Genomic DNA, 18144 nt, shown 5'->3' on the forward strand with positions numbered 1-18144 from the left:
ACTACTGACTTCTGCCACCCTCCGCTGGCCTCTGCTAACCGCTGCTGACCACTCCTGATACTGCTGACAACGTATAAGGATTACTACGTGCTACTGTTTGCCAGCTGGCCTCTGCCAACATCTCCCGACGTCAGTTAATCATCGCTGACCACAGCTGATCGTTGCTGACAACTTGTGATATGATATAATATAATATAATATGTTTATATGTATCAAAGTTTTGTATAATGTAAATCTGTGGCAATAAATTATATAATTTCAAAGAATTCCATGTGTCCTCATCATTTTTACCTTTTCTTAGTTATAAGATACGTGCCACCTCTTCTCCTACCATCCCCTCCTGATAACAAAGTCTAAAATGGACATAAAATCGACAGCGCCTGACCTATGGTCGATTAGAGATACTTATTCATTCATTCAGTAAACGTCAGCTCTCGTACTAGCTGCGAGAGGTAAAAATTTTCAAGTCTAAAATGTATCTGAAACCGTCAGCGCCATAGCTACGGTCGATAGGTAAACGCCAGCTCCGCGTAATAGCTGCCAGAGGCAAAAATTTTCAAAGTTCCGCGGAAAAATTTCGAATCTGCCGCCGCCTGGGCTTTCTCACAAGCGCTCGCTCGGGCCTTCGTTTCTATATATACACTCGTTAACCCAACTCTGAATGGGCCATTTCATGATATACCTTCCTAGCAGCAACATCTCCCAGCAGCAGCGCGGAGCCGGCTGGAGCTGTGGTGGGTCCTCCCCTGGAGGGAGGATGGGGGGATATTCGGCCAGGTCTGGCGTTGTGGCGGTCTCCCACCCAATGGGAGGGGGGAGGGGGGTCGCTGCAAAATTTTCGGGATGGTCCTTCCAGAAAAATTTTCAAAGTTCCCACGGCTGGCAGGAGACCAACAAACACTTGGCAAGAAAAATTTCAAAGTCCCACGGCTGGCAGGAGACAACAAACACGCTTGGCGGAAAGATTTCGAAGTTCCCGGGAAAGATTTCACAGGGGGGGGCTCTTTAAAATTTTTGTCGAAAAATTCAGGCTGGAATTTTTGCCGCAGCCTGAAACTTCCGAGAAATTTCAGGGATTCCGAGAAGTTTCAGGGTTTCCGAGAAGTTCCAGGGATTCCGAGAACTTTCAGGAATTCTTAGAAATGACGTCATTTCCAGGAATTCCCAGAAATTTTCTGGCGGCAGGAGATTTGAAATCTTTCCGAAGAACTTAGAAAATTTTTAAAGATCCGGAGTGTCGATCGAGTCTTATAACTAAGGGAATGATTTGGAAAGGGAAAGAACGGTCAAAAATGATGACAACAGATAGAAATCTTTTAAATTATATCATTTATTGACATAAATTTACATTATACAAAACTTTAATACATATAAACATATTATATTATATTATATCATGTCACAAGTTGCCTGCAACGGTCAGTAGTGGTCAGCAATGGTCAGCTGACGTCGGAAGATGTTCACAGAGGCCAGCTTAGGCCAGGAGATGCTGGCAGAGGTCAGCAGAGGCTGCCAGTAACAAGTCGTAATCGTTATACGTTGTCAGAAATTCCAGGAGTGGTCAGCAACGGTCAGCAGAGGCCAGTGGAGACCTGTTGACGGGAGGTCGGATATTAGTTGTTCAAGAGCGAGAAGGGAAGTGTGAGCCTTTCTCTCTCGACTCCCACGAGACGGTCCGAACTTACTTTGGGCAGTTTCGGTGAATCGAGAAAGAGTGCATATGTCATTTTGTCTTTGTCGACCCTCCGAGGTCTTTCATACAGTGGTCTTCTGACTTGAAGTCTCGCGGAACGGCACAGGGGCAAAGGGAGTCGGACCACCCATTTATCTCGAGCCACATGTGTGTGTAACTGCCGCGACGAATAGCGAGCGAGAGATCAATGTATATGTGGGAATACATACGTGTATCCCTTTTACTTCTCCTGCATTCCTTCCGCGGGACTTCAAGTAAGGCGACTACTGTAGATATAACTGTGTTTTGTAAAAAGAATGAATCGACAGTCTTTTATTCAAAACTAATTTATCGAAGCACGAGATACATTCTTTCATTTTGTTCCGTTTCATTAAGATAAAGATCGATTACATAATTCTGCCGCTCAACAACGAGCTAAAAGAATCTTACGGAAGAAAACATGCTAATGTTACTCACAACCGCGCATTATCACTGAATAATTGTATACAGTTTCCATTTTCTCTGTTGTTTTCCTCGGCAGAATAAAATGTTTGATAAGAATCAATGGCGAAATATTTTCGAAATTATGGTCGAAATATTTCGACCGTAACTTTTTAAATGAACATCCTGTATATAAATTTGGACTACATTAGTAGATTAAATGACATAATAATGGAAATTTTTCCTTGAGCGTTCAATGATTTAACGATAATTGTAATGACGTTACCTTGTATCCTGGTCTTGTGTAAATTTTTGTGCATTGCTTTAGGCCTTATAACGAAATAATTGCTTGTTATCAATTATGGCGCCATTGATAACGAATCAGAGAGAGTCGAACAACTAGAAAACAATTGAAGGAATATATTTATAACATTTCTCGTAACTAATCAAGGTGGATGAATTATTATTAACATTTTTACCTGCTTAAATTTTAGAAGACAAGTGTATATCTTATCACTTCTACGGAGTCGATGCCTCCCCCCCTCCCCATTTTGATAAATACTAAATCCGTAAAACGATAAAATAAAAGATATGTATTTGTTTTATTTATATTTATTTTAGTGGCGATAAGTTCGGCGCCACCAAACCAAAGATCCCGTTTTCTCAAGTACTAATAATTTTTATAAACGCTTAAAGAAAGAATTATTTTCAAATTGAAATAAAATTCTTTTTAAAATTTTAACTCTAATGTATGTCCATAACTTAGAAGAGGCAAGATATGATTATATAAAATTACATATCTGCGTCCGAACCCCAACAGAATTTAAATAGGAGTGTATTAACACAAGGGTATTACATTTATATTATATAATGGTATAATTAAAAACGTATTTTTTTTACAATTTTTTTCTTAAGCTTGAACAATAGCTTTGCCAGTATTTTTGCCCTGTAACATGCCAACAAATGCATCAAACATATTTTCAAAACCTTTTGTAATAGTTTCACGATATTTAAGTTTGCCTTCTTTTATCCATTGAGCGTTTTTATGTATACCCTCCGACCAACGATCGGACCAACGAGATACAATGAAACCTTCTATTCTCAATTGATTGAACACAATAGCTGGTTGAAGAATAGTTGTTTTTGGCAAAGATGAAGCATCAGAATTGTACGATGAAATACTTCCACATACAGCTACACGACCGAAGGGTTTCATCTGATACAAAACTGTAGTGGAAATATCTCCTCCCACCTACAATGATAACATAAACAAAACTCTAATTGCAATTGCATAACTCAAGAGGAAAATTAAAATACTGTTCTAATACACTATTGCAACATACATTATCAAAGTAGCAATCGACTCCTTTTGGTGCAGATTTCCTTAATGCAGCTGCAATATTTTCTGTTTTATAATTAATAGCAGAGTCAAAACCAAGCTCTTTGACAAGCCAATCACATTTATCATCGGAACCAGCAATACCGATAACATTCATTCCAAGAACATGTTTTCCTATCTGACCAACATGAGAACCAACAGCTCCTGCTGCACCGCTTACAACAAGAGTTTCACCTTGTTTTGGCTTGCAAAGCTCTAAAAGGCCAAAGTATGCAGTATTTCTGAAACAAACAAAGTGTCAATGATTAAGGCAAGCACAATGGAAGAAAAACAATATAGAATTGTCTCTTGCATTTTAAACAATTTTTACCCTGGCATTCCTAAAACTCCTAAACCTAATGATGGTGACAAATCCCCCAAATCAGGTAAAAGATAAGGTTTTTGTAATACAGCATCTTTATCAGAGAATTCCTGCAGATTAACAACTGTATGTGTTCTCCATCCAAAATAACCAACAATTCTTTTTCCAATCGGAAAATTTGAATTCTTCGAATCGATAATTTTTGCCACTTGCGCGCCGATCATTGTAATACCCAATGGATATCTTTGAACATAAGGACGCATGTAAGGATCCACAGAAAGATATTCTGCTTCAGCAAGGAACTCTGAAAATAATTTGACATACTAAAGATTTGAAATTTCTATTGTAAGTCTTAAACGATAGATCGTATAATACAATCGTACAGTTTCACAATACGAAGGATATTGAATCATTACTGTAATTTATAAAGAAAGAACTGTACGCAGCGCTCGTAGATTTGAAAACATCGAAGGATTGATCACGATCGATCATAGTTACATATATGTATAATTATTTCGTTCAGCAATAGATCTATTCAATAAATATAATATTATTTCTGTTATTAAAAACAGTAAAATAACAAGAATAAATCAACAAATGCAATCAGTATTTTCTAGTTTATAAAGTATCGTATCACGGCAATGATATGTTAAAATGAAATCACGCTTCAACATCTTGACTTTTGACTCGTGAAATGTCCTTAGATATTACATATACGTGTATCCAACAATCTTTACCTCCATTCTGAAGAGATGGTAAATCTTCCTCGACTAATTGTAAATCCGTTGGCTTCGGATCTCCTTGAAAATGTTTCACTACCACAAATTTCTTCGCTTTCACCATTGTACTCAGCTGTTCCCGGCGAATAGTACGGAATGATTTTGTAAAAATCTTAAAAGTTTGTTGTAGTTTTATAGGATTTAATGATCTAAATAATAATATTAAATGTGATAATTGTTATCGATTAATAATACTGTATTGATATAATTACGTGTACATGTAATACATTTGCTGATTTATTGAGAATTCTTCGACCACGCCACATCCAGTAAAACGCCTTTGATAAACTGACAATGATAATCACAAAATTGCTTCTTATATCGTTATTCCCCCCCCCCCTTTTTACGCAATACATAATCAGCCGAGTAATTGTTGGTAGCAATCAAAGGTTTTTTTCCAAATTTCATAGGATTAGTACTTTTATGATAACATCGTAAATAAAGTTTTGTTACGTTCTTTGAAGTAAAATGAAATTAATGAAGTGCATTATTTTAAACAACATTTAAAATTTTCTTAAAATTACACAATGTACAATGTATAATATGGTAAATTACACATTTCTGAAAAATAATGCTCAAATTCCAGAATACTACTAATAGTATAGTTTTATTATATTACTATTCATACGTTATACAATATTATAATACATATCATTAAAATGTGTATTATTTAGTACATTAAATGTAAAACTACTCTAAGACCAATGTATAAATAATTCTATAATTTTAATGCATATAAGATTTCCACTAAAAATGAATGTAATTTTGTCAATGTAAAAATATAGATCGTTAAATTAATACAATATCATTTTAATTTCAATGTGTTATACTTTTCATTAAATAAATATTTCAAATGTCCCTAAAGTTCTGAGCATGCATGCAATCGTAATTTATTGCAAAAATTCTCTCTTATAAAGTAAATTTTTCAATTAATACATCTATTTTTGATATTTAAATATTTGCACATGTATTAAATATATTTGAATAGTTATCTAGTGTAACAATAATGATGATACAATATCCTTCATGTTTTATTAGTAACTATCATACTAAGAGGAAGAAATCTTTCATGTTTCATAAGTTTAGTTGCATTTAATAGTTACATTTTACTCTATTGTCTCTATGTTTCTTCAATATCATTTATATGGTATTTTATTAATTTCATGACATATAATAGCATTTTTATTTAATTAATTTATCTTACAGTATACAATATCGTACGGTAGCCTGTAGTCACCATAGTCATATTTGTATATAAAAGAAATTAATATCATTGATTTGTTTCGTTAAAGAAGTTAAATTACTTGTACTTCTTATTAATACTAAATTAAGTTCTATAAATTGGTTTTAAGAGTTATCTTGAACCAAACTTTAAAAGATATTTAAAAATTACGAGAAACATAATTTTCATTGTTGACATTATACATTTCACTATACTAATAATAGTGTATTATATTTTTATATTATCGACTTGTAGGAAAAATAACTTAGATTCATTGCATCAAATTTACTATAAAATATTTGCGATTTTTCATTATTTGTTTATGAGTTTCTTTTGTGCTTTAGATTAATAACAATCGCTGAGTCAAGTAGAATTAACAGAATAAGTTGATGGTTTCTACAAGGTTCAATTTTACATATTTAAATAAATATAAATATACAATTCTAATATACAATTTTTTAAGATGGTGTAATATTTTTCTACATAATTTAGAAAAATAATTAAAATTGTTGAAACCAATAATTTTCTAAATTTAGAAAAATATAAATAAATCGAAACAGAGAAGCAGGATTTCTGAAGTAATAAATTATCTTACTAATTTCTTCCATCCCCTTTAAATTTACATCCAATATTTGTTACTCTCTTAAAGTATTAATATTTGCTAAATAAATAAATATTAACAAATAAATTCCTGTTCGATGAAATTCTTGCGGAGATAAAGATTCTCGTAATTAAAATATACCTTGTACAGAAAATATTGAGTTAGATTTGCTCTACTGATTATCATTTACGAAGTGTCAGCTAATGAATTAATACGATAATCATTTATTACTACTTGTTAATATTATTATTAACACTATTTTTAACACACTGTATACCACACACGAAAATGTTTATCATACTTTATTTTTAGATTTGTTTGTATGGGAATATTTATGGTTCAGACTAGAAACTTCACTTTCGAAATATTATCTTAAACGTATTTATACGCAAATGGAATTTATGAAATTTTAAATGAAAATTAGCAGGTACAAAAGATCTGTTAGTTATGTTGTAGATTGCATAGCTTGCAGAGTAGGTATACAGTAGGTATAATGACTAGGTATACAGTATGTTAAATAATGCTACAAGAAATTTTAATTAAAATTTGAGAAATCTGTTTTGAGCTTAATGGATGGTGTAGAGATCTTAATTTGTGGTTTTACAAGATCTACCGGTCGGGTGTGCCTCTGTGCTTGCTGATGAGTAGATCTCACGGCATTTTCTAACTTAGTTTTCAGTTCTGTAGATTGCGACATTAACGTTTTAAATTCCTGAAATAAGAAATAGATGCTTTGTATATTTATATATTTCTTAATACAAAAAGATAATTATTTAAACGATACAAATAATATACCTGAGGATATTTTGGTCCTATCTTGTTGAGCCATTGAAAGCTCTGTTGATGGAGATTTAACTGATATTTGGAAGCGTGTTGAAGTTGATCTCCCTCCAATAAATAATTAATTAGAATTGGCACAAGTAATGTCAGCATCTGTATACCTAGTTATTTATAAACGGACCACATTATAATCACTTTAATAATAAAAATAAAATTTCGTAACATGAAAAATAAAATAGATCTTATCTCTTAAAATTCTAAATACACTACTATTCTCTACACACCTTGGAGAAGATCTCCTGTATTGCATGTAACATAGTTTTAATTTTAATATTTTAATAAACTAGGTATTCTTAGCATAAAATAAAAAATATAGTAATGAAAGTATAATAAGAATTATTACTTACGATGAGATAAATCGGCAAGCCCTATAAGAGCTTCAACGGTGCTAATACATTCCAAAGTAAAGGACATCTCTAAATCGTTTGTAACTTGTTTACTTTTATCGCTGTATAGATATTCTACTAATCTTGGCGCTAACGCATGAATATAAGGTGTACTTATTGTACGTTCTGGATGTAAAAATATTGTTCTCAAAGTTTGAACGCATTTTAATTTAACCTGAAACATCGTAAAATGTAAATAAATTATAAGTATCATTTTAAAGGCATTATTAAAACGTTGCAAAACTTACCATCGTATTTTCTGATTGGAATGCATGTCTAAAATGATTGATACAAGGGAACTGTAAGTTTGGCGCACTTACGACTTCTGAAGTAGCATGAAGAACAAATACCGCAATACCTAATATCATCGCTACTTCGTCCATTTTTGTTTCCTCGTTACCTATAAATGTATTTTTCATAATGCCATAATAACCATTTTAATTGTAATCGTTAATTATTAGTTCAATTAAAATTTGGCCAATATTGATTTTAATTGTTTGTACCTGTTTTAGCAAGATCGATGATCTTAGCAAGAGCGCTTTGCAAAAGACTTGTCCATTGTTCTTGACTTCTATGATCCTTTGAGTACTTATTTGTAGTAAGGTTCTTCATGCAATGCAAAGCTGCATGAACCGGTATATCTGAGCCTGTTTTATTGCATTCATTGTCAGCCCGTATCGCAGTTTCTCTTATTACTCCAGTTGCTAGATACAACAATGTTGGTAAAATTGCTACAGCCCCTGTAACAGTATAATTTACACATTAATCGATCAGCTCGATTAATCGATCAGCTCGATTAATCGATTAGCTCGATTAATCGATCTTTTCCGCTCTTTTATGTTGCCGGATGCGGAACCGTGACTTCGTCGCGAAAGTCTTCGGGATTTACAACCCCGAGTGAGGAAAAAGAATCCGCGCGGTCAAGAAATACCAAATCGCGACACACGTACGGTTCGCGAAACATATACTTAAATTTAATTAATGGTACATGTTTACCTTGAGGAGAGCAAAGAGTAGGCAAAGACTCCATTATATTAAGTGCAGCTGCTATCAGTTTTCCACTTTCTTCGGATGGCATGTATCCTCTTTGAGATAAAATTGCTGTTGTACCACCAGGATTAGGATTCAACGCCGGTATTTGTCGAACCAACAGGCACAAACACACTTCCAGAATTGCGAATACCAATGATTTGCCAGGTATGAGCTCGCCATTTTCTTCACCTTCTCCTAATAAATCTACTTCTTGAGTTTCATTACTTTCTTCGTGTGTTGGTGCTATTTCTGTCATAACATAATGCACATACATAAATTTAGTATATGACTAATTTTGTTTTTAATGCACGAAAATCAAAACATCTTATATTTTACCTTTTAGTTTAGTTTTTTTTCTTTCAACTAGATCTTCTTGTGCTGCTTTCATTACTTGTTTTAACACTTCCATTACAACCATTTGAATTACGTAACTTTCTCTCGTTAATAGCATCCTGAGACAATAAAACATGTGAACGTATACAAATATTACATTTAATATACAGTTATATCTATCTCAAAAAAATGTACCTGTGAAGAACGTTACACAATTCAATTGGTAACGAACGATCCGTAATCAGTACTTTTCGAGCCCATGTGGAATTTAATAAAGTATATAAAGCATTTAAACATGTTTCTATATTTTGAGTAGATTCTGAAGATCGAGGGCTGCATAGAGCTTCCATGCATATACCTAAAATATTCGATAAATATAAAGCACAAAGAAATATTTATCATCGCGGAATAGTATTTATACAAGTTCTAATTACCAAATAATAAGTGAAAACGTTCAACATTAGTATTAGTTTTAGAGGAGGCATCGTCGTTGTTATTATTGTTAATATTATTGGTCGCGTTTGATGTTTTTACTTCATTCTTAGTTTCTTCTAGTCCGAACCCTTTCGCATTAAGCCAAAGTGTTGCAGCATGCAAAATTGGTGCCCACGATACTGCATAATGAGGTCGAGCAGATTCCATTGTATCTGTCGTATAAAAAGCACCCCCATCGTGTGGTAATTGACTGGAAAATTCTTATAATACAAAAAATTGATTCATTAATAATGTAACATTACATGTAATTTAACAAATTTTATACAACATGCAAGAATAATTATACCTGGTGGTAAAGAAAGTAAAGCATGATCTCTCAGGGCAGCTAACCAATACTGACTTAAACTCAGCAATTCCGGTTGTACCAAACTTAATAAACTTTCAGTCTGAAATTCAAACTTCCCGAAATCTTCATCGTTCCCATCATCGACTTGATTCGAATTTTGATTGAACGTATCTTTACTATTTAACGCAGCACCATCTCTTATCATAGCAACTACGTATACCTAAAAAAGAAATACACGTATAAAGTAGAATAGTCATTACATGTAATATACTATTTTTACCATTAAACGTTTATTGCACATTTATAGTTTACCTCCGCCCAAGCTTTCAATATTGCTAATCTTTCGAGCGTTAATAAACTTTCATTATAAAGTTGAGGTCGTGTATGCCCCTCTCTTAATTTTTCCAGAGAAGATACAAGCAATTGATGAACTCTACGAAGATCATTCAAATCCCTAGCAACTCCACTTCCAATCCAAGCACTACACGCCTGGCAAGCTGCAGCCGTAACATGCGATGCTGTTTCTGCAGAAAATGCGGGTCTCAACGCAGCGCCAACCTATAAATTAAATGATTAAATAAGGATATAAAATTCTTACAAAATACTTATAATTGTTATGCTTGTAATTTATAAATTACTTGTGCTTGAAACTGCTCGAGTAATAAGTGTCCAGGAAACTCTGGTTCAGGAACTTTTGCAAATTTATCTATAATTTCCTGAAGTGTTTTTAGACCTTCGAGTCGTAATGGATCGCAGTCGCTTGTTGCGGCCATAAACGCCATTCGCACTAAGTCAGAAAGATGTAATACCAAAAAGTCACCTAAAATTAGAAGAGATTAGTGAAAGATACAATTGTGATACGTGATTACGATGAATAGCTAAAACAAGTCATACTTTTTCCTTTAGACAGTTGCAACTCCTTAGCTAAGGCGAGGTCAAAATGTGCTTGTTTATTATTTACACAAGCAGCTACAATTCTTCTGACACACTGTGCTGCAAAGACTCTAGTTGGCCACCGTGGAGTGATAGTCGGTCGTTGTTTTGTGGATTCATCGGCGTGAAATTCAGCTTGATCATCGTCCCCTTCTGCATCTGCATTATCATTTTCCGCGGCACTGTCCTCGACATTGATAGTATTTCCTTCTTCGTTAGTACACGTTTCTATATAATAAAAGATGAAAACTTTGCAGTCTCATTTAATTTGACACCCTGCATAATTCTGTTACTACATCGTTGTACCTGAAGCTATTGTAAGAACGTCTTTACACAGAGACAGCCACTGAGATAAATTATCTGCTGCTAAAATTTGTAACATGCTGGTTAACGTATCATGGATATCCTTGATCAATTTACTATCGGTTTCCGTGTCCAACATGCTAAACAAAACACCCGGAAGACCAGTTTCTGTTATAACAAGACCTTCAACTATATTTGTGTCTCGACTTTCATTAGCTAATGTCATCGCATGTTCGCATACTTCTTTTGCTTCTCGTTGAGCAAGTTGGCGAAGACAAGATATTGCAGCTTTACGTAAAAGCAAATGATTGCTTGACAAAGTTCGCTACAAATAAAATGATATTAATATAAAAAATACTGCTATTCGTATAATTTGTGCATTGTATAATATGTCTTACACATAGTGTAGGAACGAGAGACGATAAATTGACGTGTCTGGGCGCGAATAAATGTAATTGTTGAAGGCATCCTGTGGCTTCAGCTTGTACGAGAGGATCTTGATGATCTTGCATAATGGCGCATGCACATAAAAATGACGACCGTGCCATACAAATTGTTGACGTATTACCTACAAATATAATCATACGAAAGGGGATCTAAAATTGCCGTCAAAATGTTTATTTATGAATAATAAAGATACCATAATGAACATATGGCATAGGATTGAACCTGAACAAACTCAATAACTTGAACGAAAGATGATATTGCGATAGAAACAATAAAGTCGCATATACGTCTCAGCGGTCAATAACGGCTGGCTAGAGCAAAGGTACGTACTAACCTTGTAATTCTGGTCCTATTGTTGTAATAAGTGCTGACAGTACTTTCCCTATACATTGATGTACATCAATATAGGAATGAGGAACATTGAGAAGTAGAGTTAATGCTAAAGATAATGTAGGTTCAACGTAGCCCCGAAACATTGGTCCGCCAGAATCAGCTATAAGCGCAAGAGCATGTAAAGCCCATACCTGAGTAAGAGCATAACATTGAATTCTCATTTTTAAGTTTGACCATGAGTAATTAGCAAAAATTATAGAGGTGCATACTTGTACTACAGGAGAAGTATTATCTTGGGCAAGTGCAAGTAGAATACTGACACTTGTGTTGAGATGTTGACTAGACCCCATCCCACCCACGTATTTATGAAGGCACCCTAACGCTAAAGAGTGACCAGTCCTACTCGCAACATCGCGAGCAGATTTCAAACGATCGAAACTCGTTTGCGCCAACTCCGCTGTAAATTTGGGATCGGAAATAACTTGAGCCATTCTTCCAACGGCTTCCCCTGCTGCCCATCTCAGTATTGAATTACTGCTAACCAAAGCACTCTGCAATATAAAATAGTACGAACGTTCGATGGGAATTCCATATTATATTATCCTTTGATTTCTTCGCGTAGTAGAGTTTGAAAATTCAATACTTCAATATAACCAATAAGAAACACAGCGAATTCTTACAATGATAAGATTAGTGGCGGATTTCTTTACATCTTCTTGACCAAATCCAGTTTTTGCTTCATTGAGACCCTTCAAGCCACTTAATACAGCCGTGAAAACGTTCATTTGTATTGCTTCTTGCCTACCAGACTTCGTATGTTTTATGCACTCGCTAAAGTGATCTAACATTTGTAATCTATGTTTGTTCGCTACGCGCGGAAAGATTTGACCAAACAACGATACTGATAGATCAATAACTGCAACTCCCAAAGGTAAAGGACCAGGAATTATTTCATCCTAAAAGCAATATTAATCGAACTGAAGATCGTACGATTTTATGTTTTAACATGACTCTAACAATGTTTTAAAATATTTACCTGTGGCACTGGTCTGTAAAGACAACATGGATTATGTTCCAAAGCTCCAGATCCTGCAGCACTGTTGGGTTGCAGCTGAAATAAGTTTGCATATGAGGCAAACCATTATTTTTTATAAACAATACAAAGTAAACGAGTATAAATATTGATACCAACACAATCTATGAATAAAGAATTAATCAATATTAGTTTTTCATAATAAATTAAAATCATTTTCACATAATTTTAATTACATAAAATAAATAAAGATGAAAGCAAAACATAATGTAATGAGTACTTAGGAAACTAAGAAAGAAAGTGAAATCATCGGTTTTAGAATAAAAGGAAAGTATTACAAAATAGTGAAAGGCTTCATAGAACATTACTCACATGTTCCAAATCTGCCCTTCTGTTTGGTTCCATCTAGACACGAGTACAAATATTATACATTAATTTCAAACAATGTAACATATGTCACGTTGAAATTCACTCTTTACAATACGTCTGCTTTAATTATTTGATTACGCTTTTATATCAATAGATGTCGATAATGTTATATTAATAGCATGTGTTGTTATGCTGTTATATTATACATGTAATGATGTGGAATAACTTTAAAAAAATCTGGAAGCCATATCAGAAAATATACTTCCATAATGTTATACATATAATTTAAAGTACCTACTTGATCTTCGATTGTACGGTGATCGGTTTCTTGCAACCATGTACCAAGTATTACAGAATCATTGGCATGGCAAACTGCACGTAACAGTGATGTTGTAGTATTTCCAGGATTTTCAGTCAAGGTAAACTCTGATACCAACATCCTTAGAAGATGCGTGTATGAACCTATTTAATTTATGATGCGTTTAAACGTTTATACGTAACATCACAAGATTAAATGGATTTCAAAATCATAAGTAATTATAATTACCTTCAAATGTTTGTGGCGGTAATAATAACAATGTTTCGTATAAACGTAAACGAACCATAGCAGCTGGAGCTTTCAATTGTTGTCCATAATTTTTTAACACAGGTGACAAACTAAAATATTATTTTTAATATATAATAACGTAATGTTATAAATGCTTTCTATACATTAAGAGAAAGTAGCGATTAACATACTTCGTTAACATTGCCAAAGCAGACTCAATTGGTGTTAGAAGTCGTCTTGTAATGTCATCGTTTAAAAGCTCTGGACAATGCAATAGAAAACTGTGCATTGCTGATAATGCGCCAGCTCGACCTTCCAAGGTTACTTGCCATGTAAAAGCATCACCTCTGGCTTTTTCACTTTCAAGTTCTTTGTTTGAACGGGGAAAAGAATTTCGCCAGAGTAGTAGCATCCTAGGCAATAATCCTTTCACTACAGCTGTACCTAAATAATTAAAACAATATTTTTGTACCATTTTATATGCGCAGATCTAGCAAGATTATTCATTATATTTAATAAATTCAAACTATTGATATCGTACCAAGTGTCATTATAGCTCCAATTAGAAGCCATCCGGCGTGTGTTCTATTCAGCGATAAACGACTGTTTTGGCTTGCGCTCCTTAGAAGTTCCTCTGCAGTATTAAAAATGATCTATAAAAGGAAATGGATAAGTATAATTTAATAATATAATAATGTTTATTTCATAAATAAATAGAAGAGTCTCTTAACAGCAATTACCTTTCCTTTTGTGTGAGGAACTCCAAGCGGCGATAAACGAACGCTACCAAGAACTGCAGCTAATGCACTGCTGTATCCGGCTATTGCTTCCGGTGAACTACGCATATTTTCAATTCCATCCACACAGCGATCAATTAGCGGTGTTATTTGACTCGGAGCTGCTACACAAATGCAACGTAAACACCAAGAGGCTGCGAGCCGGGCTGCTTGACACGGATGAATCAGAACAGCCATGATTGTATCAATTAAACCTGAAGCACCATACATGTTAGTATAATTATTAAAAAATAAATAACTACTTAGAAATTTTGAATATAAAGTACATACTTAAAGATTGATCTGACAATAAATTACAAGCTGTTGTACCCAACCCTAAGATTAAGTTTCCCATTTCTTGCAATGCACAGACTAATAAGTGTTGACTAAATAATGTTTCCTGGTTACAATCCTTAGCATTTTCTGGACTAAAATCTAAAAATTTCAAAGTGAAGATTAATATAAGCATGATTCATTAAAATATTGTAACAATAAAAACGTAACTATTTTACCAATAGAATTCATTTGTTTCAGAATAATGTGTGCTATTTCTTTGCATGCAGCAGCTTGAGCTCCTTCACCCAATAACTTTCCAACAGTGCCATGTAATATAAAATTAACACATTTTCTAGAATACACAGCATCAACGTGTGAACTAGCAGCTTTTGGATTAGTTACAAGATCGAGTACATGGGCGACTAATGCGCCAACATTACGTTCAAGCCATGAACCTCCTAACATTTGAACAAATATCACATATGCCTGCAGAATGTTAATAATGTAAATTATTAATCATAAAATTTTATACAATTTCTATATTCTTTCTTACATGTGTGACTCCAACTCGAACATCTCTGTTTACACTGGAATTTCCTTTTATTATTTCTCCAGTACCTTTTAAAAAACCTACTCCTCCTCTTAAAAATCCAGACATTAAAATATTTAGTACTTCGTCGAGTGAAATTTGTTTATAGCCTTTGCTCTGTGTCACTAAACAAACATAACAATTAACTTAAGTATTTCTTGCCAGCACACAATAAGTAGGGGTGCGCGGGTAGTCCGAAATACAAGCTTGGGCCGTCAAGCAGTTGACGAATTAGGGCAAACCGCGATACATATCGGGCTGAATTACATGGAATAGTCCACGTTTAATTGCCCAAAATATATCAGACTTTGCCAAAATTCGTCGCTTTTTTGACAATCCGAACCCCCGAATTTCGGGCTACACGCATAACCCTAATAATAAGTAATTAAATACACGTGTTATCAACATACCTGAAGGATTCTTCCCTTTTGGGGCTGGAATCTGGGTCATTGCCACTAGTGTACCTAATAGTTTTGCAATGGCACATCTTACTTCATAATTTGACCCCTCAAATGCACGGAAACAAAGTGTAGCAACACTCTCTATTTCAGTGGTATATAAAAACGATGCATGATTTAACATTTCCAGTAAACACTGCAAATATTGTAAGAAATATATATTTTCAATGCATGTACTAAATGTCAAAAACACAAGTAATAGATACCTTTGCAGCAGCACATCTTACAGCCATTACTCTATCTGTGAGATAATGTCTAGAAACTTTATATATTTCTTTATGAACATTCGTAATTGCAGATCCCATGCCAGCACATACCTAGTAAATTAAATTTATACAATATGCTAGAAATAACCTTGCATCTTATCTAATCAAATTACCTTTTCAAGCGTGTGCATAATTTCTATTCGAGTCTGTGACTCTGCAGAACGTAAGGACTTTATCAAAATCTGTACAGTTTCTTCGTACGATCTACCCATCATTCTTCCTAGTTTTTCATACATACATCCTACGCAGCATATAGCAGCTCTATAAGCAGATGAAAAGTAAACATATTGTGCTGTACCATACACAAATAATAAATGCATCAAAAAATGTCTATTTACAATTTCGTTGGGAGAAAACTTGGAGAATCATCTTTATTTCTCAGAATATCATTGCATTTATTGACAGTATCAAAAAGCAAAAATGTATCGCCAACACTAAACAAAGTGGCAAGACATCTTGCAATAAGTCGCCTTGTAGGAGGACCAGGAGCTCCTTGCATATGTTTAGTCAATTGTTCCACCAGCTTTTGCTGACATCCTTTAATATCACTCTAAAAGTATTGTTTCGTTGTAAGGCATAATTACATATACCAATAATAAGAAAATATTGTGATAGATAAATGTGTAGCTAATACCTTTTGTGCAGCTATTAAAACCTTGTCCAAAAATCGTAACCATTCAAATATAAAAACTGGTCGTTTAGCCTCAGGGATTTGGTTAAGGGCATCCTCATTGAGGGTCAAACTATGACTCAACTCCATCATCATTTCAATAAGTTAGTTTATAAACAGCTTTATTTTTTTTACTGTTCTTCTGTAATAAAATTACCATTACATTCCTTTCAAAATGTATGTTAAATATCATGGTCACGGATAACAACGACATAATAACTTAATTCATAATTTTAGAATCAAGTAAAAATTCGGGTAACTTAAATAAATTAACATCTTAAAATACACATATTTTGTCGTGATCATTGCCAGCAAATCTTATGGAATTTAAATGAACTGATAACAATAACGAAATTTTTGAGAATATGTAATGAAGTACCAAAAACACTTCCGATGTCATCAGTGCATAGGAAGTAACATAATTTTTCTTTCTCTTTTTATATGGTCTATTTACACTAAATCACTCAATTTCACTGACATGAAACTAGGTAAATATTCATATTTATTTACGTTTCACGCTCAGAAATTGAACTATATAAAATTAATCACTTTATAAATAGCTTATCACTGATTTTTAATAATAGCATGAATTATTAGAATAACGATTTATTTTCTTTGCGTAATTCAGAAATTTTAACTTGATTTAGGTTAGGGTGGATCGGTAATCATCAGGATGAGAAACGTTGACAACGAGTGACTAAGACCACCTACACGCAGTTACTTTATCGCACCTACAACAGTTCAAGCTGTTTATTAGTTTTCAATAATTTGTTGATGGTTATATTGAAAAAAAGCAACAATTAAATAGAAAAAATATATTGCAATGTAAATATATTGTAATGCAATAAATTTTGATTCTGTAATAAAACGTACTGGAGAATTTGTACAGTCTCCATTAACGTTGAATTAGTGACAAAATTGTTTGTATTGTATTATTATCAACGATAGATTTATTTTCTTTTATACATACTACTCGTAAGCATTAAAAAAAATATAATTATAAAAAAAGAAATTTACTGAACATAAACTATGTAACACGATGAGACATAGAACCCATTCTGGATGTAAAAAAATTTTTCTCTTAAACAATTTTTTAATGGGGGAATTACTATTTAATATAAAACTAAACAGAGACCATTTGCTTTTTATTCGATGATATATTCGAAAAATGTATTATTAAACAGTAAAATTATTTCCTTCGATTTAATATACATATAATTTTATTAAGACGTATCAAAAGAAAACTTTTAGATGTGTTTACTATTCAGGGCGACTATTCACTCGATCTAATAATCTATTTATTTTCTATTACCATTTAATATATGTATACTGGTCTAGAATGTTTTGATTAATATAT

The 18144-nt window shown here is 33.5% G+C and overlaps 2 protein-coding genes across 7 annotated transcripts; both read right to left on the reverse strand.

Moving 5' to 3' along the window:
* Positions 1-2965: 2965 nt before the first annotated feature.
* On the reverse strand, positions 2966-4923 carry LOC143340522 (prostaglandin reductase 1). Of its 3 annotated transcripts, none has more exons than XM_076762591.1 (5): positions 4820-4923; positions 4551-4741; positions 3823-4117; positions 3457-3733; positions 2966-3365 (listed from the first exon to the last, which is right to left on the reverse strand). In XM_076762591.1, the coding sequence occupies exons 2-5, from the start codon at positions 4654-4656 to the stop codon at positions 3024-3026; spliced, it is 1020 nt and encodes a 339-aa protein (XP_076618706.1). In that variant the 5' UTR covers positions 4657-4741; positions 4820-4923; the 3' UTR covers positions 2966-3023. The 3 variants fall into 3 exon arrangements, with proteins under 3 accessions (XP_076618706.1, XP_076618705.1, XP_076618704.1); XM_076762590.1 differs by having other exon boundaries at positions 4811-4923; XM_076762589.1 differs by having other exon boundaries at positions 4805-4917.
* A 254-nt stretch (positions 4924-5177) lies between these two features.
* LOC143340519 (HEAT repeat-containing protein 5B) lies at positions 5178-17570 on the reverse strand. Of its 4 annotated transcripts, XM_076762579.1 has the most exons (35): positions 17167-17570; positions 16752-16929; positions 16456-16667; positions 16231-16378; positions 16058-16168; positions 15804-15987; positions 15358-15518; positions 15041-15290; positions 14820-14963; positions 14493-14743; positions 14294-14405; positions 13944-14196; positions 13753-13862; positions 13504-13667; positions 13209-13241; positions 12840-12914; positions 12484-12759; positions 12073-12354; positions 11805-11994; positions 11422-11591; positions 11027-11348; positions 10682-10948; positions 10426-10607; positions 10100-10345; positions 9788-10007; positions 9441-9701; positions 9202-9364; positions 9010-9125; positions 8638-8922; positions 8145-8381; positions 7890-8041; positions 7603-7816; positions 7480-7494; positions 7211-7356; positions 5178-7127 (listed from the first exon to the last, which is right to left on the reverse strand). In XM_076762579.1, exons 2-35 carry the CDS (start codon positions 16881-16883, stop codon positions 6951-6953), a joined length of 6261 nt encoding a protein of 2086 aa, XP_076618694.1. In that variant the 5' UTR covers positions 16884-16929; positions 17167-17570; the 3' UTR covers positions 5178-6950. The 4 variants fall into 4 exon arrangements, with proteins under 4 accessions (XP_076618694.1, XP_076618696.1, XP_076618695.1 ...); XM_076762581.1 differs by lacking the exon at positions 13209-13241; XM_076762580.1 differs by lacking the exon at positions 7480-7494.
* Between the last annotated feature and the right edge of the window lie 574 nt (positions 17571-18144).

The sequence above is a fragment of the Colletes latitarsis genome, chromosome 3 (genome assembly GCF_051014445.1).
Source record: "Colletes latitarsis isolate SP2378_abdomen chromosome 3, iyColLati1, whole genome shotgun sequence".
Classification (NCBI taxonomy): domain Eukaryota; kingdom Metazoa; phylum Arthropoda; class Insecta; order Hymenoptera; family Colletidae; genus Colletes; species Colletes latitarsis.